General features: G+C 42.6%; 1 protein-coding gene across 2 annotated transcripts in view; it reads left to right on the forward strand.

Annotated features, from left to right (window-relative positions):
* Positions 1 to 439: 439 nt before the first annotated feature.
* The window catches only part of LOC106586166 (polypeptide N-acetylgalactosaminyltransferase 13), a 55465-nt gene continuing 38121 nt past the window's right edge, over positions 440 to 17783 (forward strand). For both annotated transcript variants that reach the window (XM_082968888.1, XM_082968887.1), the window contains exons 1-2: positions 440 to 901; positions 6115 to 6372. In XM_082968888.1, coding sequence (XP_082825014.1) covers positions 6231 to 6372 — 142 coding nt within the window. In that variant the 5' untranslated portion in view covers positions 440 to 901; positions 6115 to 6230. The remainder of the gene's footprint in view (positions 902 to 6114; positions 6373 to 17783) is intronic.

The raw sequence follows: 17783 nt of genomic DNA on the forward strand, positions 1-17783 counted from the left end.
TCTGGGTAATATTGGTTTGTAAAGTGCAAACTTTGCTCCTAATTTAGGTTTAATTGATTTTGAATTGTTCATATATCAACTCAATATTTGGAAACACCAAACGACAATCACACAATTTGAACAAAGACTTTATAACCATTTACTGACTATTTAACGTTATACATCCTACATATTAACTAATTATTAACTGTGTATAAACTGCTTATATTTTCAGATATAGCCTACAAATAATTCATACAACGAATATATTATATTATGTATTGTAGGATACTTCAATATGCCGTGTGTAACCTAGGTATTTGAGTTTTGTGCTTTAGGCTATTTCCCATACGATACACACTGAAAGAAATACATTTACCAGACGCCCTTGATGCTCAGGATCAGCAGGGCTTCCTGATCGACGTGACTTGCAACCAATTACGGATGAGAAAACGGACTATTGCCTCTATAGTTTTCATGGTAGATAGCACCAGAACGTATCGCCTGTCCGTTACCCCGTTATACATTATTCTTTCCGAGAACAGGTGCATACAAAGACATCATTTTGCGCTGCATAGAATGTTAGAGATTACAGGGGAACTTGTTTAGGCTGCAATATATCGGTAGTCTACGTGTGGCGTCGGGACGACTGCAGTACATTCTGAAGACGGACTAACGAAGAGTATAGGTATCAAGCAATAAAGATTGCCAACCAGCAACATCATCGGGACGTAAAATGATGCTCTTCATTCAGATACAGGTTTTCCGTCTGCGGAACATTTGGATTGATAGTTTGATTTACCATTTCAACCATTCAAAAATGATTAGTGAATTACATTAGTGCTGTTAACCCTATGCAACACGTTGCTGGCAAGCGAGACATCATTGTGCCATTAATTGATTACAATAAGACATATTTTCTGTAAGTATTGAATAATATATATATATATATATATATATATATATATATATATATATATATATATATATATATATATATATATATAGTACAAAATTACATGTTTCTTGAATGACGTGCTTTCATCTTTCAGCAGTCAGACAATGTCATAAGAGATGGCTACAGAGAAATGTTCATTTGGAATATCGCATGTTCCGTCTATTAATTACTAGATTCTAGACTGTCAATTAGATATTGCAGGAATGTAAGGTCTTAAATCTGCCTGCTGCTGATATAGGCTATATTTACAATATTTGTTGTGACTTTGTTGCTAAGCATTCCAATTAGAAAATCTTAGTCTTGAATGTAGGAATGATATCAATGAGCTGTAGCCTGGACATACACCTGTCCTTCTGCAGCAGTTTGAAGTCAATACCCTACTCATCCATCATAATGACGAGATTGTTGTGGAGGATGACATTTTGCCATTCAATTGTTCTAGCAATTTACCTTTAGATATATTGCTGTGAGGCCAGGTTGGGGTCATTCAAAATGGGCAAATCTTTGACACAAATAGCTATTATTTTTGCTTCTCTTCACTTATTGAACAGTCATTGAAAACAGATGGCCTATTTTAATTATTGAATTGGAATTTCAGTTTACTTCCTGAATTGACTGCCTTGTATTCAAATTGAACCCACCCCTGCAGTGAGACACTGGTAACAGTGAAGTAGTAGTAGCCAGTGGGTTCTCAAATAGGTCAACAAGTTAAGTCTCACTTAGCCTATTTGTTAGATCAGTTCAGCTGTATAAGACAACAGATGAATCAATATGTTCCCTTTAGCCTCTATTTATCTGTCTGCTGCTGAGTGAAGGGGAGTGTGTGCTTGGCTTTCCACCATATCACACCCTGTGGGTTGTCTCTCACTTCATAATGGTCTCGATGAATAGAGTGGTACTATACTTACATTACATCCTCTTCCTGGAGATCTACCGTCCTTTAGGTTTTCAGTCCAACCCTAATAAAGCATAGCCTCGTACTACCATCCTGATCTCATGAGCTTGGGATGGATATAAATGCACAGAATGGGTACCTGGAGGAAAATGGGGTAGGGTCATGCTTTTTCAATTTCAGTCCAAGGGGAGGGTTTAGTATTTTTTCAATATAGTCCAGGGGAGGGTCATGTACTTTGTAAATTATGAAATGTTCATATTTGTCAGTGTTTTAGAATTTGTTGCTTATTAGGCTATATATCGATGTGTGGCCGATGCCTCCCCTCATCTCTGATTCTCCGCTGGGCATGCGCCTAGAGGCTATTTAGTGTGGTCTCAATCAAATGATCCATAGCCTATAGGCTAAGAAATGCATGCTCGGGGGAAGCATAGAGCAAAGTTATATTTCTAAGATAGCTGCTGGGATGATGTAAATACAACTAGGCTGCATTATAAACTGCGAGGGATATTCCAACCCTGAGCCCCGGCCTACTCTGATCTTGCTGATTCAAAACGTTTTGTGTGCTGCCTTAACCAATGGCTGTGCTGTGTAGGTCTATGGTGGTAGTTCAGGAGAAGTCAAAGGCTTCTTCCGAAAATAATCTATGATTAGGCCTAGTCCAAATAATGTACTCTTGCGCGCGGACTGGCCTATAGCTTATGTTCTGTTCAGTTTGAGAATGAGAGCGCGAAGCTACATCCTTCTATAGCCGAGGAGACCAAAACTTTGACTTTGCTTGAGAAGTAATCTAATTCTCTCAGTATCAATTGATTAAGCTGTTCACTTTCTGTACAGTAGGAGATGTTTAAACCCAGACAGTTTTTAGGGAAACCCTTGTGACCCTCTCTTGTTGGGTTAAGCCATGGAAGAAGAGTAGCCAGCAGTGTCACTAGGTCTACTCTGTCTGGGTAGGTTCACTTTTGGAAGTACCATGCTCAGATTCCTAATGAAGTCTCAGATTTAATTATTTGCCAAAAAGGGACAGTTTTATTGCAGACAAGACACACTGATTTAGCATTGGAGAAATATGATAAGATGAACACATTGGCCTATATCTCTGTCCATTCTTAGCCAGTCATTTCGGTAAATTTGTGTGGTATTAAAAAATATTCTGCCTTTATGTAAAATTATGTAGAATTGCATGAAATGTTTATAAAAGGCCATTTTTCTTGGACCTGCAAATATGATGATCTTTCCACCCCTACTCTTGTCTACGTGGTATGCGAACCCACAACCTTCTGGCCCACAGCCCTGTGCTCTATCAAAGTTCATGCGTTGCCATGTAGCCTGATGCTTACAGGACAAAGAACCGTTTCTAAAACTGCATATCTAAGGCTCTGGTCTGTCCAAGAAGTGAAGCTAAATGGTAGACATGTTCTCTGCTATCCACTTTAGGTTTTAATTATTATTTTGGGTATAGAGGAAGGTCACTTGTTTTTTTTTTCAAGCGTTCAGGGAGGGTGTAGGTCAAATATTTCTTACTTAATGGTTGGTCATCCATTTTCATTTCAGAGAGGTCCGATTTTCTCCATGTAACCCTTATTATAAATAACGTTCACTCCCTAAGTTCACGAGATCGGGATGATAGTGTGAGGCTAACCGAAGCACACCTGGTTTGACTAATTAGCTGCTCACCAAGACCTTAAATAGCTGAATCAGGTATGTTGGGTTAGGGCTGGACTGAACAGGACGGTATCTCCAGGATGAGGGTTGTGGGGCCCTGCCCAATAGATATGCCACTGAAGTATTCCCTCATGTACTTTAGTAGCACAGCCCACCTCTTCCCTTTGTTATTGACGTCGTCCCAGCACCCCATTGGATCGGCGCGGCGGACGGACTTAAGAGGATCAGCCGTCTAGTCCATCCTGATAATCATTTCCTGTACCCTGAATGCCTTAACGCTGGACGATTTGTGCTGATTTATCCTTTTCTGAACATTGTAAAAGATTGTGCTCAAAGTGCTCCCTGTCATAATGCTTATATCAGTGGCCCTGGAGTGTACCTAAGTGAGCTTGTATTCAATTCCCTGTACACAAGAGAAGTTCAGTCTGCTTCTTGAGTGAAGAATCATGTACTTCAGATAATTCTGCATCTGGGATTCCAGAATAAACCCGTCAGAAATGATAGAGAACATTAGAGCTGAATTGCCATTGTTTGAACTTTAGAGCAGCCTTGTTTGATGAGTAGGAGTTTGGATACATTCAAACAGTAACTGTCAGTGTCAGAGGTGCCAAAAAATGTAACACTTCTGGCCCGTGGGTTAAAGCGTCAAAGAGTCGCCACGGTCAATAAGGTTTGTGTTGTTTCGACAAGTGTTTTCAGCTGAAATGTATGCTGTAATGAGGGGAGAGACCTTGTTGTAGTGCACTGCTCAACAGACAGGAAATATTCATCCGTGCAGATGGTTGGACTAATGACCCAGCCGCTTCAGAGGGGGAATGCGAGCGTCGCCTCCAGCCTGGTTGGTGGCACCAGACCCAAACATTGCACTCGACAGTTCTAAGCAGATGGCCGCGGGAAAACATAGCAGACATGTTCCGATTTTTTTGTTGCAGAAATTAGCATAGAATTCAATATGATGAAAGTAGCACGGAGTAAGGTTTCAGGGTCTAGTGTTACTAGGCGTTGGTCTCTTTCATTTCAATCAGATTCATGATGTTTTAGAAACAGAGGATTCGATTTAGATTGGAATACCTTATCACCGGAATCTATACATTTGTAAGGTTTGGGAAAGTCCACTGCAACGGATGACAACATTGCACACGAAGGAGTCTTTCGTTTATTACACTGCCATTCTCAAGGCCATTTTGGGGCGAACGTCCCACCTTAGATGTCCTGTAATTTTGGTTAAGCTTTGTAGGCCTACTTATGACAGAAAGCGGTCAATGATGAACTATTGTCAGTGTGACTGTTGTTAACAGGGCTGTGATACTACTAATAAACATGACTGGACGACCAGGCTTGTTTTTGGAAGAGATAACAGTTAATTCAGAACAGGCTTGTCATCTACTGGGATGGACATATACAGGAAGCAGAGAGGGATGTTGTGAGCGCAAAGACTGCACTACGGTGCACTACGCTGTACTACGCTGCAGGAGAATGATAAGGAAATGGGATAGTCAGATTTCCTTCTGGGGATGAGCCTAAGAACCACCCATTGGCATAGGGCCTTGAGCATATTGGAGGACGGTGTGGGTAAACAAAAATGCACACCCACACACACCACTTCAACGTACACCAAGGGGGTTTCTGTTTTCAGTTGTATTTTTGCGTGTGGTTATGTGACCGCGTTTATGGAAACTCAATGCCCCACAGAACACTCCAATACTAGAATTTGTGTGTAAGACAGAAATATTTGATAGCCTTTTATGCCATTAATATGATCTAATTTCTCCCTGAAATGAAAACGCAAGACTTTGGGATCATAGATAGCTCTTATTGCTTTACAGGACATTTAAAGGTAAAGTACCATAGTGCAGACCTTTCAGTCAAAACAACCTTCTTGTACATCATTACATTGGATTGGAGATTAACATTTGTAGGAGGAAAATATAAAACGTACAAAGCATGCTCTATTTCAGTTGTGATCTAATCCATCACTATCGTACCAAAGTTGTCAGGTAGATATGAATTCATATTATGAAAAGAGTGTCCATTTTGTTTACATTGTCTATTTATTCTCTTCTGACTGCTTCTTTTAGAACGGTCTTGTCCAGCACATCTATTGTGATTTTACACACACACACACAGTTTCATACAGGGAGAATTGAATGCAGCTTGTTGCCTCTGTAAACCAATAATTCTCCTTAGAGAAAGTCACATTACATAGCAAATTGTGTTTTTTTCATGTGGAATACTAGTGAGGTATTAATTTCATTCCATTGAGATTTATGCTCCGCACAAACATTCTCATTGGACTGAAATCTATCTGCCTGGTCTAGGCAAATCCGCCAATAAACCACAGATGATATGCAGACTCTCTGAGGAATGAATTAGCTTTCTGCTTTTCTCTCAAATGGAATAAATACCAAGTCATTGTCAACAACTGTGTTCCATACAAAAAGACATGTTCAAAGGAAGTTAGCTGTTGTGGTGGAAGCTGTATGGTGAAATCAATGAATTCTCCTCAGTTTCATTGTCACAATGTTCATTCTTAACATTTCATCAATTAAATGTTTTCTTTTCATTTCTTAAAGTTCTCTTTCTAACCAGGTCTGTGTGTTTTTCTCTCCTCTCTATGTAGTGGGATGACATCCTGGTGTGTCTCCCCTCCGTTACCTTGTTTAGTCTCCAGAGTTCCTGCTTTCTGTCAGGGGCCAGCCTGCTGATTCCTCTCTGCCGTCACGTCACGGGGGGCCGATGCGGCGTTTCGTATACTGTAAGGTGGTGCTCACCACCTCGCTTGTCTGGGTGCTTGTGGATGTCTTCCTGCTGCTCTACTTCAGTGAATGTAACAAATGTGACGACAGGAAGGACCACTCACTGCTGCCTGCTCTCAGAGGTGAGCCCGAAATTGAATAAACTTTATGAATCCCATGAGGTGAAATTAGGTTTCTCACCAGCAAGACACAAACAACAACACCAAAAGCATACTTCAGACATAAATAAATATAGACATAGACAAAGCACTGATGGTTGGTGAAACAAGCACAACTGATGACTTCCATAGAAGCCAATGGATTTAATACTATAGTCTTGAAACCTAATCAAACATACATTATAGCATTTGCTCTGTAGATGTGGGTTTGTGGCCCTGCGAAACAGTCACCATGACTCAGGCTAGACAGACATTTTATTTGACACAGATTTGCCAGCTCGACACGGTAGTCCAATTCAAACAAGTAATTGTCCGATGTAAACACAGTAGTCCTATACAAATGACACTATTCTCATGCTATTACTTTTGGGAAGTTTGGAGAACAAACACCAAAGTAAACTTCAAAGAAAAGCAATGGAGTTACTAATAAACGTGTTGAAACTCAGCCTGAGTGCACAATTAAGAGAAAAACACTTGAGAATGAGAAAATGGTTGAGTTTCAAATGGCACCCTATTCCCTATATAGTACACTACTTTTGACTGGCGTTCATAGGGCTCTGGTTGAAACTAGTGCACTTTATTGGGAATAGGGTACCATTTGGGATAAACTATGCCTTGATCCAACTGTTGGCTATCCAACAGTTGGATCTTTTGTATCCCTGGTTAATCAAGCTTATCCACAGGAGTGTCCTTTCCTTCTTTGGCCCAGTATTTCCCGACATGCCCTTTCCAGTAAGCAGGTTTACAAGTGGCCCGCTAAGCTGCTTTCAAGGTTGGAATTGGGGCGGAACCTCCGCCAGAAAGAAGCTAAAAAGTGATGTGGCCTTCTCGATTCCAGACTCATTTCCATCACAAGTGCCTGAAGTTACAGTACATACGAGTTACTTATGCTCTTAGTTGAATTGAAATGGTTTTATCCGGTTTGGCACATGCGCTCAGCATTGAGGTCATTTTCCGACTAAATATGTCAGTGTAAGCTTTTGGGGGAATTAATGGCTTAGGATTTTGGCAGTCTGTCACCCATTCTCTCTGTTGCTTTAAGAGGCTCCAATGAACATCGTAAAATGTATTTGGTTGGCCTAATGGTCTTTGATCCTTGTATTACACATGTTAATATTATTTAGTTTAGGCCTTTTTTTTGCCATTCTTAAAGGGATAGTTCACCAATATGTCATTATGTCATTTGGGTGAATCCCTTTAATAAAGTGCACGTATGCAGAGTATACCAAATATTAGGAACCCACAGAACAGCCTCAATTCTTCGGGGCATGGACTCTACAAGGGGTCGAAAGTGTTCCACAGGGATGCTGGCCAGTGTTGACTCCAATGCTTCCCACAGTTGTGTCAAGTTGGCTGGATGTCCTTTGGATGATAGACCATTCTTGATAAACACAGGAAACTGTTGAGTGTTGCAGTTCTTGACACAAACCGGTGCGCCTGGCACCTACTACCATACCCTGTTCAAAGGCACTTCAATCTTTTGTCTTTCCCATTCAACCTCTGAATGGCACACATACACAAATCAAATCAAATCGTATTGGTCACATACATATGGTTAGCAGATGTTAATGCGAGTGTAGTGAAATGCTTGTGCTTCTAGTTCCGACAGTGCAGTAATATCTAACAAGTAATCTAACAATTCCCCAACAACTACCTAAAACACACAAATCTAACAAGTAATCTAACAATTCCCCAACAACTACCTAATACACACAAATCTAAAGGGGTGAATGAGAATATGTACATATAAATATATTGATGAGCGATGGCCGAGCGGCATAGGCAAGGTGCAATAGATGGTATAAAATACAGTATATACACTTATGAGTAATGTAAGATATGTAAACATTATTAAAGTGGCATTATTTAAAGTGGCATTGTTTAAAGTGACTAGTGATCCATTTATTAAAGTCTCCAGTGATTGGGTCTCAATGTAGGCAGCAGCCTCTCTGAGTTAGAGATTGTTGTTTAACATTCTGATGGCCTTGAGATAGAAGCTGTTTTTCCGTCTCTCAGGTCACAGCTTTGATGTACCTGTACTGACCTCGCCTTCTGGATGATAGCGGTGTGAACAGGCAGTGGCTCGGGTGGTTGTTGTCCTTGATGATCTTTTTGGCCTTCCTGTGACATCGGGTGCTGTAGGTGTCATGGAGGGCAGGTAGTTTGCCATAGGTGATGCGTTGTGCAGACCGTACCACCCTCTGGAGAGCCTTGCGGTTGAGGGCGGTGCAGTTGCCGTACCAGGCTGTGATACAGCCTGACAGGATGCTGTCGATTGTGCTTCTGTAAAAGTATGTCAGGGTTTTGGATGACTGTTGCGCCTTCTTCATCCCACTGTCTGTGTGGGTGGACCATTTCAGTTTGTCTGATATGTACACCTAGGAACTTAAAACGTTCCACCCTCTCCACTGCTGTCCCTTCGATGTGGATAGGGGCGTGCTCCCTCTGCTGTTTCCTGAAGTCCACGATCATCTCCTTTGTTTTGTTGACGTTAAGTGAGAGGTTCTTTTTCTGACACCACACTCTGAGTGTGCAGCGTGATGGCAATTGCATCGTCTGTGGACCTGTTGGGACGGTATGCAAACTGAAGTGGGTCTAGGGTGACCGGTAAGGTGAAGGTAATATGATCCTTGACTAGTCTCTCAAAGCACTTCATGATGACAGAAGTGAGTGCTACAGGGCGGTAGTCATTTACTTCAGTTATCTTTGCCTTCTTGGGTACAGGAACAAGATTGATGTTATTTGAGGCTGACCGGAACATATCCCAGTCCGCGTGATCAAAATAATCTTGAAGCGTGGCTTCTGATTGTTCAGACCATAGTTGAATGGTTCTAGTCACTGGTACATCCTGTTTGAGTTTCTGCCTATAAGACGGTAGGAGCAAGATGGCGTCGTGATCGGATTTACCAAAGGGAGTGCGGGGGAGGGCTTTGTATGCATCGCGGAAGTCAGAGTAGCAGTGATTGAGTGTATTACACCCGCACATAGTGCAATCAATATGCTGATAGAATTTAGGTAACCTTGTTCTCAAATTTGCTTTGTTAAAATCCGCAGCTACAATAAATGCAGCCTCAGGATATATGGTTTACATAGAGTCCAGTGAAGTTCCTTGAGGGCCGTCTTGGTGTCTGCTTGAGGGGGAATGTACACTGCTATGACGATATCTGATGAGAATTCTCTTGGGAGATAATATGGCTAGCATTTGATTATAAGGAATTCTAGGTTGGGTGAGCAGAAGGACTTGAGTTCCTGTATGTTGTTATGATTACACCATGAGTCGTTAATCATGAAGCATACATCCCCGCTCTTCCTCTTCCCAGAGAGGAGTTTATCCCTGTTGGCGCGATGCATGGAGAAGCCCGGTGGCTGAACCGATTCCGACAACATATCCCGAGAGAGCTATGGCTCCGTGAAACAGAGAATGTTACAATCTCTAATGTCTTTCTGGAAGGCAACACTCGCTCGAATTTCATCTACCTTGTTGTCAAGAGACTGGACATTGGCGAGTAGTATACTCAATCCATGTCTCAATTGTATCAAGGCTTAAAAATCCTTCTGTAACCTGTCTCCTCCCCTTAATTTACACTAATTGAAGTGGATTTAACAAGTGACATCAATAAGAGATCACAGCGTTCACCTGGATTCACCTGTTCAGTCTGTCATGGAAAGAACGTGCTTAATGTTTTGTATACTCAGTGTATGACTACAATACATTTATATACTGCAGTTTCTGTGTAGTATTGTAGAATTTATATTCTATTGTGTAGCAAAACAGGTATTTTACACGTGTTGGTTTTAGATTGGATGATTACCTTTGATATCCATTTGTTTGAATTATGCAACCAAATGTATTACATCAATATACAAGCCTTACAATATTATACAACCATATAAGCACCATGCTATGACTAAGGAATTGCAACTTATGAAGTCCTACAGTAAGCCATATGGATTGGATCACTCTCAATTGCATTATATCTCATTTGGACGCCGATTCTAGCGTGTACACAATCTAGTCAATAGTGGACTTTTAAAGAATGTTTGATTCCAGATGAGGGTAGGTACACCTCAGCGGTGGCTCGGTCTATGTTGGGTACTGCATTAAGCATATGGTCTGACCATAAAGTTATGTTTCAAGTTTTATTAGTTGTATTAGTCGTACATACGACACATGGTATACACCATCCAATGAAATGCTTACTTGCAGGTTCCTTCGACATTGCAACAAGAAATAAAAGATCAGAGTACGAACATAAAGTAAATTGGTGCCATTTGACGTTAAACCCAACAAAAAGTTTGATGAAAGCTGTGCAAGAGGGTAAGCGTTTGGTAATGGGTAAGGCATTGTAGCAGACGTCAGAGGTATTCACTAACCACCGACTCACTAAATAGCTTATTGATTTTATTAATCAATTACGTATATGTAGTCAGCATTGTTGGTTCCCAGAACATTCTGTGCCATCTCTGGGTGTACAGTAGAACTGTACAGTAGTTCCTATAAAATAATATCCTCTAGTTTAGACAGAATTATGTATTTCTATTTTTGAAGCTATCAAAAATACTTAAAACAATTCTGACCACATTGTGTTTCAAACCTTCTATAATCTTGGAACTTAGGATATACTTACAGAAAAATGCCAGTTTTCCTAGCAGTATGTTTGTGTAAGCACTAAGCCAGCAGTGTCAAACTCACTTCCTGGAGGGCCGTGGGTCTACCGGTTTGTTATTTCCTTTCAATTCGTGCCAAATTAAGACCTAGACAACCAAGTGAGGGGAGTTCCTAACTAATTAATGACCTTAATTCATCAATCAAGTACAAGGGAAGAGCGCAAACCCACAGTCACTTGGCCCTCCAGGAATTGAGTTTGATACCCTTGCACTAAGCCAATTGAGAGTGACTTCACCAAGTGCTTGCCCTTTATAGTGCACTACTTTTGACCAGAGCCCTAAAGGGTCCTTGGTCAAAGGTAGTGAACTAAATAGGGAGCCAAATGAGATGCATCCAGTCTCTTAACTCAGCAACCTTGTACAGGCCACAAAGTCCCCTTCCACTCTACAAAGTAAAATAAGCATAGAAATGGCTTGAGGATGTTGGAAATCAAGCTAAGATCATATAATATAATCAGAGCCGCCTGCAGATCAATGTGATGTCCCACATGGCTTGAGCCTTTGCTCCCTCTTGATAAGCAGGCTTCACAGCCTTTCTGGAGAGAATCAATGATTCCAATTTGAGTTTGAAAATCACATTGGGAACTGCTGATGGAAACCAAAAGAGCACAGTTATTTTGAAATGGAAAACAAAATCTAAAATGGACTTCGATTTCGATTTGAGTAATTTAGCAGATGCTCCTATCCAGAGTGACTTAGTTAATGCATTAATCTTAAGTTAGGTGGGACAACATACAGGTGGGACAACATACAGGCATAGTAAACAGCTACTTTATTGAGGAAAAGTATATCAGCAAAGTCAGAGCTAGAACAGTGGGGGGGTATTCCACTGTCCTAGCTTCAGGGGGAAGCTGGTTCCGCCATTGGCGTGCCATGCCAGGACAGAAGAGCTTAGACTGAGCGGGAGTTGCCCTCCCGTAGGGGTGGGAGGACCAAGAGACCAGAGGTGGCAGAACGGAGTGCTTGGATTGGGGTATAGAGTTTGAGCATAGCCTGAAGGTAGGGAGGGGCAGTCCCTCTTGCTGCACTTTAGGCAAGTACCATGGTCTTGTAGTGGATATGAGCTTCGACTGGAAGCCAGTGGAGTGTGCGGAAGAGCAGGGTGACATGGGAGAACTTGGGAAGGTTGAAAACCAGGTGGGATGCAGTGTTCTGAATAAGTTGCAGGGGTTTGATGGCACAAGTGGGGAGCCCAGCCAACAGAGAGTTGCAGTAGTCCAGACAGGAGATGACCAGTGCCTGGATTAGGACCTGCGCTGCTTCCTGTGTGAGGTAGGGTCGTACTCTACGGATGTTGTAGAGCATAAACCTGCAGGAGCGAGCCACTGCTTTGATGTTTGCATAGAACGACCGGGTGTTGTCCAGGGTCACGCCAAGGTTCTTTGCACTCTGGGAGGGCGAGATTGTGGAGTTGTCAGCGTGATATCAAATCAAATTTATTTTTATATAGCCCTTCGTACATCAGCTGATATTCTCAAAGTGCTGTACAGAAACCCAGCCTAAAACCCCAAACAGCAAGCAAAGCATGTGAAAGAAGCACGGTGGCTAGGAAAAACTCCCTAGGAAAAACTCCCTAGAAAGGCCAAAAACCTAGGAAGAAACCTAGAGAGGAACCAGGCTATGAGGGGTGGCCAGTCCTCTTCTGGCTGTGCAGGGTGGATATTAAAACAGAACATGGTCAAAATGTTAAAATGTTCATAAATGACCAGCATGGTCAAATAATAATAATCATAGTAGTTGTCGAGGGTGCAACAAGCACGTCCGGTGAACAGGTCAGGGTTCCATAGCCGCAGGCAGAACAGTTGAAACTGGAGCAGCAGCACGGCCAGGTGGACTGGGGACAGCAAGGAGTCATCATACCAGGTAGTCCTGAGGCATGGTCCTAGGGCTCAGGTCCTCCGAGAGAAAGACAGAAAGAGAGAAAGAGAGAATTAGAGAGAGCATATTTAAATACACACAGGACACCGGATAAGACAAGAGAAATACTCCAGATGTAACAGACTGACCCTAGCCCCCCGACACATAAACTACTGCAGCATAAATACTGGAGGCTGAGACAGGAGGGATCAGAAGACACTGTGGCCCCATCCGATGATACCCCCGGACAGGGCCAAACAGGCAGGATATAACCCCACCCACTTTGCCAAAGCACAGCCCCCACACCACTAGAGGGATGTCTCCAACCACCAACTTACCGTCCTAAGACAAGGCCGAGTATAGCCCACAACGATCTCCACCATGGCACAACCCAAGGGGGGGGGGGGGCGCCAACCCAGACAGGAAGACCACGTCAGTGACTCAACCCACTCAAGTGACGCACCCCTCCCATGGACGGCATGGAAGAACACCAGTAGGCCAGTGACTCAGCCTCTGTAAAAGGGTTAGAGGCAGAGAATCCCAGTGGAAAGAGGGGAACCGGCAAGGCAGAGACAGCAAGGGCGGTTCGTTGCTCCAGCCTTTCCGTTCACCTTCACACTCCTGGGCCAGACTATACTTAATCATAGGACCTACTGAAGAGATAAGTCTTCAGTAAAGACTTAAAGGTTGAGACTGAGTCTGCGTCTCTCACATTGGTAGGCAGACCATTCCATAAAAATGGAGCTCTATAGGAAAAAGCCCTACCTCCTGCCGTTTGCTTAGAAATTCTAGGGACAATTAGGAGGCCTGCGTCTTGTGACCGTAGCGTACGTGTAGGTATGTACGGCAGGACCAAATCGGAAAGATAGGTAGGAGCAAGCCCATGTAATGCTTTGTAGGTTAGCAGTAAAACCTTGAAATCAGCCCTTGCCTTAACAGGAAGCCAGTGTAGGGAGGCTAACACTGGAGTAATATGATCAAATTTTTTGGTTCTAGTCAGGATTCTAGCAGCCGTATTTAGCACTAACTGAAGTTTATTTAGTGCTTTATCCGGGTAGCCGGAAAGTAGAGCATTGCAGTAGTCCAGCCTAGAAGTAACAAAAGCATGGATTAATTTTTCTGCGTCATTTTTGGACAGAAAATTTCTGATTTTTGCAATGTTACGTAGATGGAAAAAAGCTGTCCTTGAAACAGTCTTGATATGTTCTTCAAAAGAGAGATCAGGGTCCAGAGTAACGCCGAGGTCCTTCACAGTTTTATTTGAGACGACTGTACAACCATCCAGATTAATTGTCAGATTCAACAGAAGATCTCTTTGTTTCTTGGGACCTAGAACAAGCATCTCTGTTTTGTCCGAGTTTAAAAGTAGAAAGTTTGCAGCCATCCACTTCTTTATGTCTGAAACACAGGCTTCTAGCGAGGGCAATTTTGGGGCTTCACCATGTTTCATTGAAATGTACAGCTGTGTGTCGTCTGCATAGCAGTGAAATTTAACATTATGTTTTCGAATGACATCCCCAAGAGGTAAAATATATAGTGAAAACAATAGTGGTCCTAAAACGGAACCTTGAGGAACACCGAAATTTACAATTGATTTGTCAGAGGACAAACCATTCACAGAGACAAACTGATATCTTTCCGACAGATAAGATCTAAACCAGGCCAGAACTTGTCCATGTAGACCAATTTGGGTTTCCAATCTCTCCAAAAGAATGTGGTGATCGATGGTATCAAAAGCGGCACTAAGATCTAGGAGCACGAGGACAGATGCAGAGCCTCGGTCTGACGTCATTAAAAGGTCATTTACCACCTTCACAAGTGCAGTCTCAGTGCTATGATGGGGTCTAAAACCAGACTGAAGCGTTTCGTATACATTGTTTGTCTTCAGGAAGGCAGTCAGTTGCTGTGCAACAGCTTTTTCTAAAATTTTGGAGAGGAATGGAAGATTCGATATAGGCCGATAGTTTTTTATAATTTCTGGATCAAGATTCGGCTTTTTCAAGAGAGGCTTTATTACTGCCACTTTTAGTGAGCTTGGTACACATCCGGTGGATAGAGAGCCGTTTATTATGTTCAACATAGGAGGGCCAAGCACAGGAAGCAGCTCTTTCAGTAGTTTAGTTGGAATAGGGTCCAGTATGCAGCTTGAGGGTTTGGAGGCCATGATTATTTTCATCATTGCGTCAAGAGATATAGTACTAAAACACTTTAGTATCTCCCTTGATCCTAGGTCCTGGCAGAGTTGTGCAGACTCAGGACAATGGAGCTTTGGAGGAATACCCAGATTTAAAGAGGAGTCTGTAATTTGCTTTCTAATGATCATGATCTTTTCCTCAAAGAAGTTCATAAATTTATTACTGCTGAAGTGAAAGCCATCCTCCATTTGCGAAGGCTGCTTTTTAGTTAGCTTTGCGACAGTATCAAAAAGAAATTTCGGATTGTTCTTATTTTCCTCAATTAAGTTGGAAAAATAGGATGATCGAGCAGCAGTAAGGGCTCTTCGATACTGCACGGTACTGTCTTTCCAAGCTAGTCGGAAGACTTCCAGTTTGGTGTGGCGCCATTTCCGTTCCAATTTTCTGGAAGCTTGCTTCAGAGCTCGTGTATTTTCTGTATACCAGGGAGCTAGTTTCTTATGACAGATGTTTTTAGTTTTTAGGGGTGCAACTGCATCTAGGGTATTGCGCAAGGTTAAATTGAGTTCCTCGGTTAGGTGGTTAACTGATTTTTGTCCTCTGACGTCCTTGGGTAGGCAGAGGCAGTCTGGAAGGGCATCAAGGAATCTTTGGGTTGTCTGAGAATTTATAGCACGACTTTTAATGCTCCTTGGTTGGGGTCTGAGCAGATTATTTGTTGCAATTGCAAACGTAATAAAATGGTGGTCCGATAGTCCAGGATTATGAGGAAAAACATTTAGATCCACAACATTTATTCCATGGGACAAAACTAGGTCCAGAGTATGACTGTGGCAGTGAGTAGGTCCAGAGACATGTTGGACAAAACCCACTGAGTCGATGATGGCTCCGAAAGCCTTTTGGAGTGGGTCTGTGGACTTTTCCATGTGAATGTTAAAGTCACCAAAAATTAGAATATTATCTGCTATGACTACAAGATCCGATAGGAATTCAGGGAACTCAGTGAGGAACACTGCATATGGCCCAGGAGGCCTATAAACAGTAGCTAGATAGAGGTCTTTGAGCGGGCAGGCCTTACCCGGGAGGAAGAGAAGCTCAGTCTTGTAGAGGTTGAGCTTGAGGTGGTGGGCCGACATCCAAGATGAGATATCTGTCAGGCACGAAGAGATGCGCGTCACCACCTGGGTGACAGAAGGAGGGAAGGAGAAAAGTAATTGAGTGTCATCCGCATAGCAATGATAGAGACCATCTGAGGACACGATGTAGCCGAGTGACTTGGTGTATAGAGAGGACCTAGAATTATCAAGGTGTCAAGCTCATTGAGGAACTCTCCCAGGGCACCTGATGGGCGATAGATGACAGCAATGTTAAGCCTGAGTGGACAAGTGACAGCATATAATTAAAATGAGGAGATGGATTTGAGAGAGGGGAATGAAAGGGAAAATCTCCAGTTTTGAGAAATTAGTAGCCCTGTGCCACAACCGCGACGACCAGATGCTCTCGGACAATGAGAGAAAATGTAGTCAGATGGAGAAGCAGCGTTCTCTGGGGTTATCCATGTCTCCGTCAGGGCGCCCCCCCCCCCAAAAAAAAAAACGAATCAAAGGATTGAATGGCAGCATAGGCTGAGATGAACTCTGCGTTCTTGACCGCAGATCGGCAGTTCCAAACGCTGCCAGAGACCCAAAATTGCACAGAGGTTGTGCGCACAGGGTACACTAAATTAGAAGGGATGTAGCGAAGGTGTGGGGAGCGTCTATAAAGCCTAAAGGGAGAGGAGTGTACAGGTATAGAAAACACATACTGTAGTTACCAAAAATACAACAACAAAAAAGCTAAATGAGTTCAGAACATAAATAGGTAAGATACTCTTTCCTTCCTCGAACAACTCGGCAGAACGGTCTCTGTTTGAGCGACGAGACCACCGCTAATACGGCCGCCGCTTAGAAACCAGTGGAGACTGAAGAACTAGCACTCATTTCTAATTGCCTAGCAGGGGTGAAGAGCACAACCGCCTGTACTAATTGTTGATTGCCTCAGAGAGGAGAAACCACTCCCCCTCCAATACAGCCACTGATTACCAAACAAGTCACAAATTGCCCTGCCCCTCGATCCTGGTTGATGTGTCAACAATCATCTGCAGGATATGAGCAGTCAGCAGTTCACACACCAAGTAGGCTACTGGGAAGACGGGCGGTACTTCAAGTAGATGGCCCTAGCTAGCAAAAAATAAAGTACTGGACCGCAACAGATAAAGACAAAAATATCAGGAGTCCTCTAGCTATAGAATGGTGCACTACATAGCCGCTGTTGCAGTAAGCTCTTAGCACTGTCACTTGTGGATTGCAATACTGTATACTGTATTCATACTTATTTGTCCATTTAAAATACATATGTAATAACTCAACAAAAGTTTAAGTAGGCTAATCGATTAATCTCCATTAATGTCCCCCCCCAAAAACTGTAAACATATGTTTTACAGGAAACAGGAATGAAAGAATAGAGCACTCTTGTTTTTGCTCAACACTATTGACCATGTCTCTACAGACCCATTGTATGTGAGTGTGAAGACCGTATAGCAGTAATTGCTGACAAAATCACTGGACAAGGACTAGGGCAGAAGACCTATGGGCTTTAGGATGGAGTTACTGTTGTCGTGGTCCATGTCAGGGGGTCAGTAATGGGTTTGTTGGGCTGAAGAGCCAGAGAAAAGGG

The sequence above is a fragment of the Salmo salar genome, chromosome 25 (genome assembly GCF_965601325.2).
Source record: "Salmo salar chromosome 25, fSalSal1, whole genome shotgun sequence".
NCBI classification, from domain to species: domain Eukaryota; kingdom Metazoa; phylum Chordata; class Actinopteri; order Salmoniformes; family Salmonidae; genus Salmo; species Salmo salar.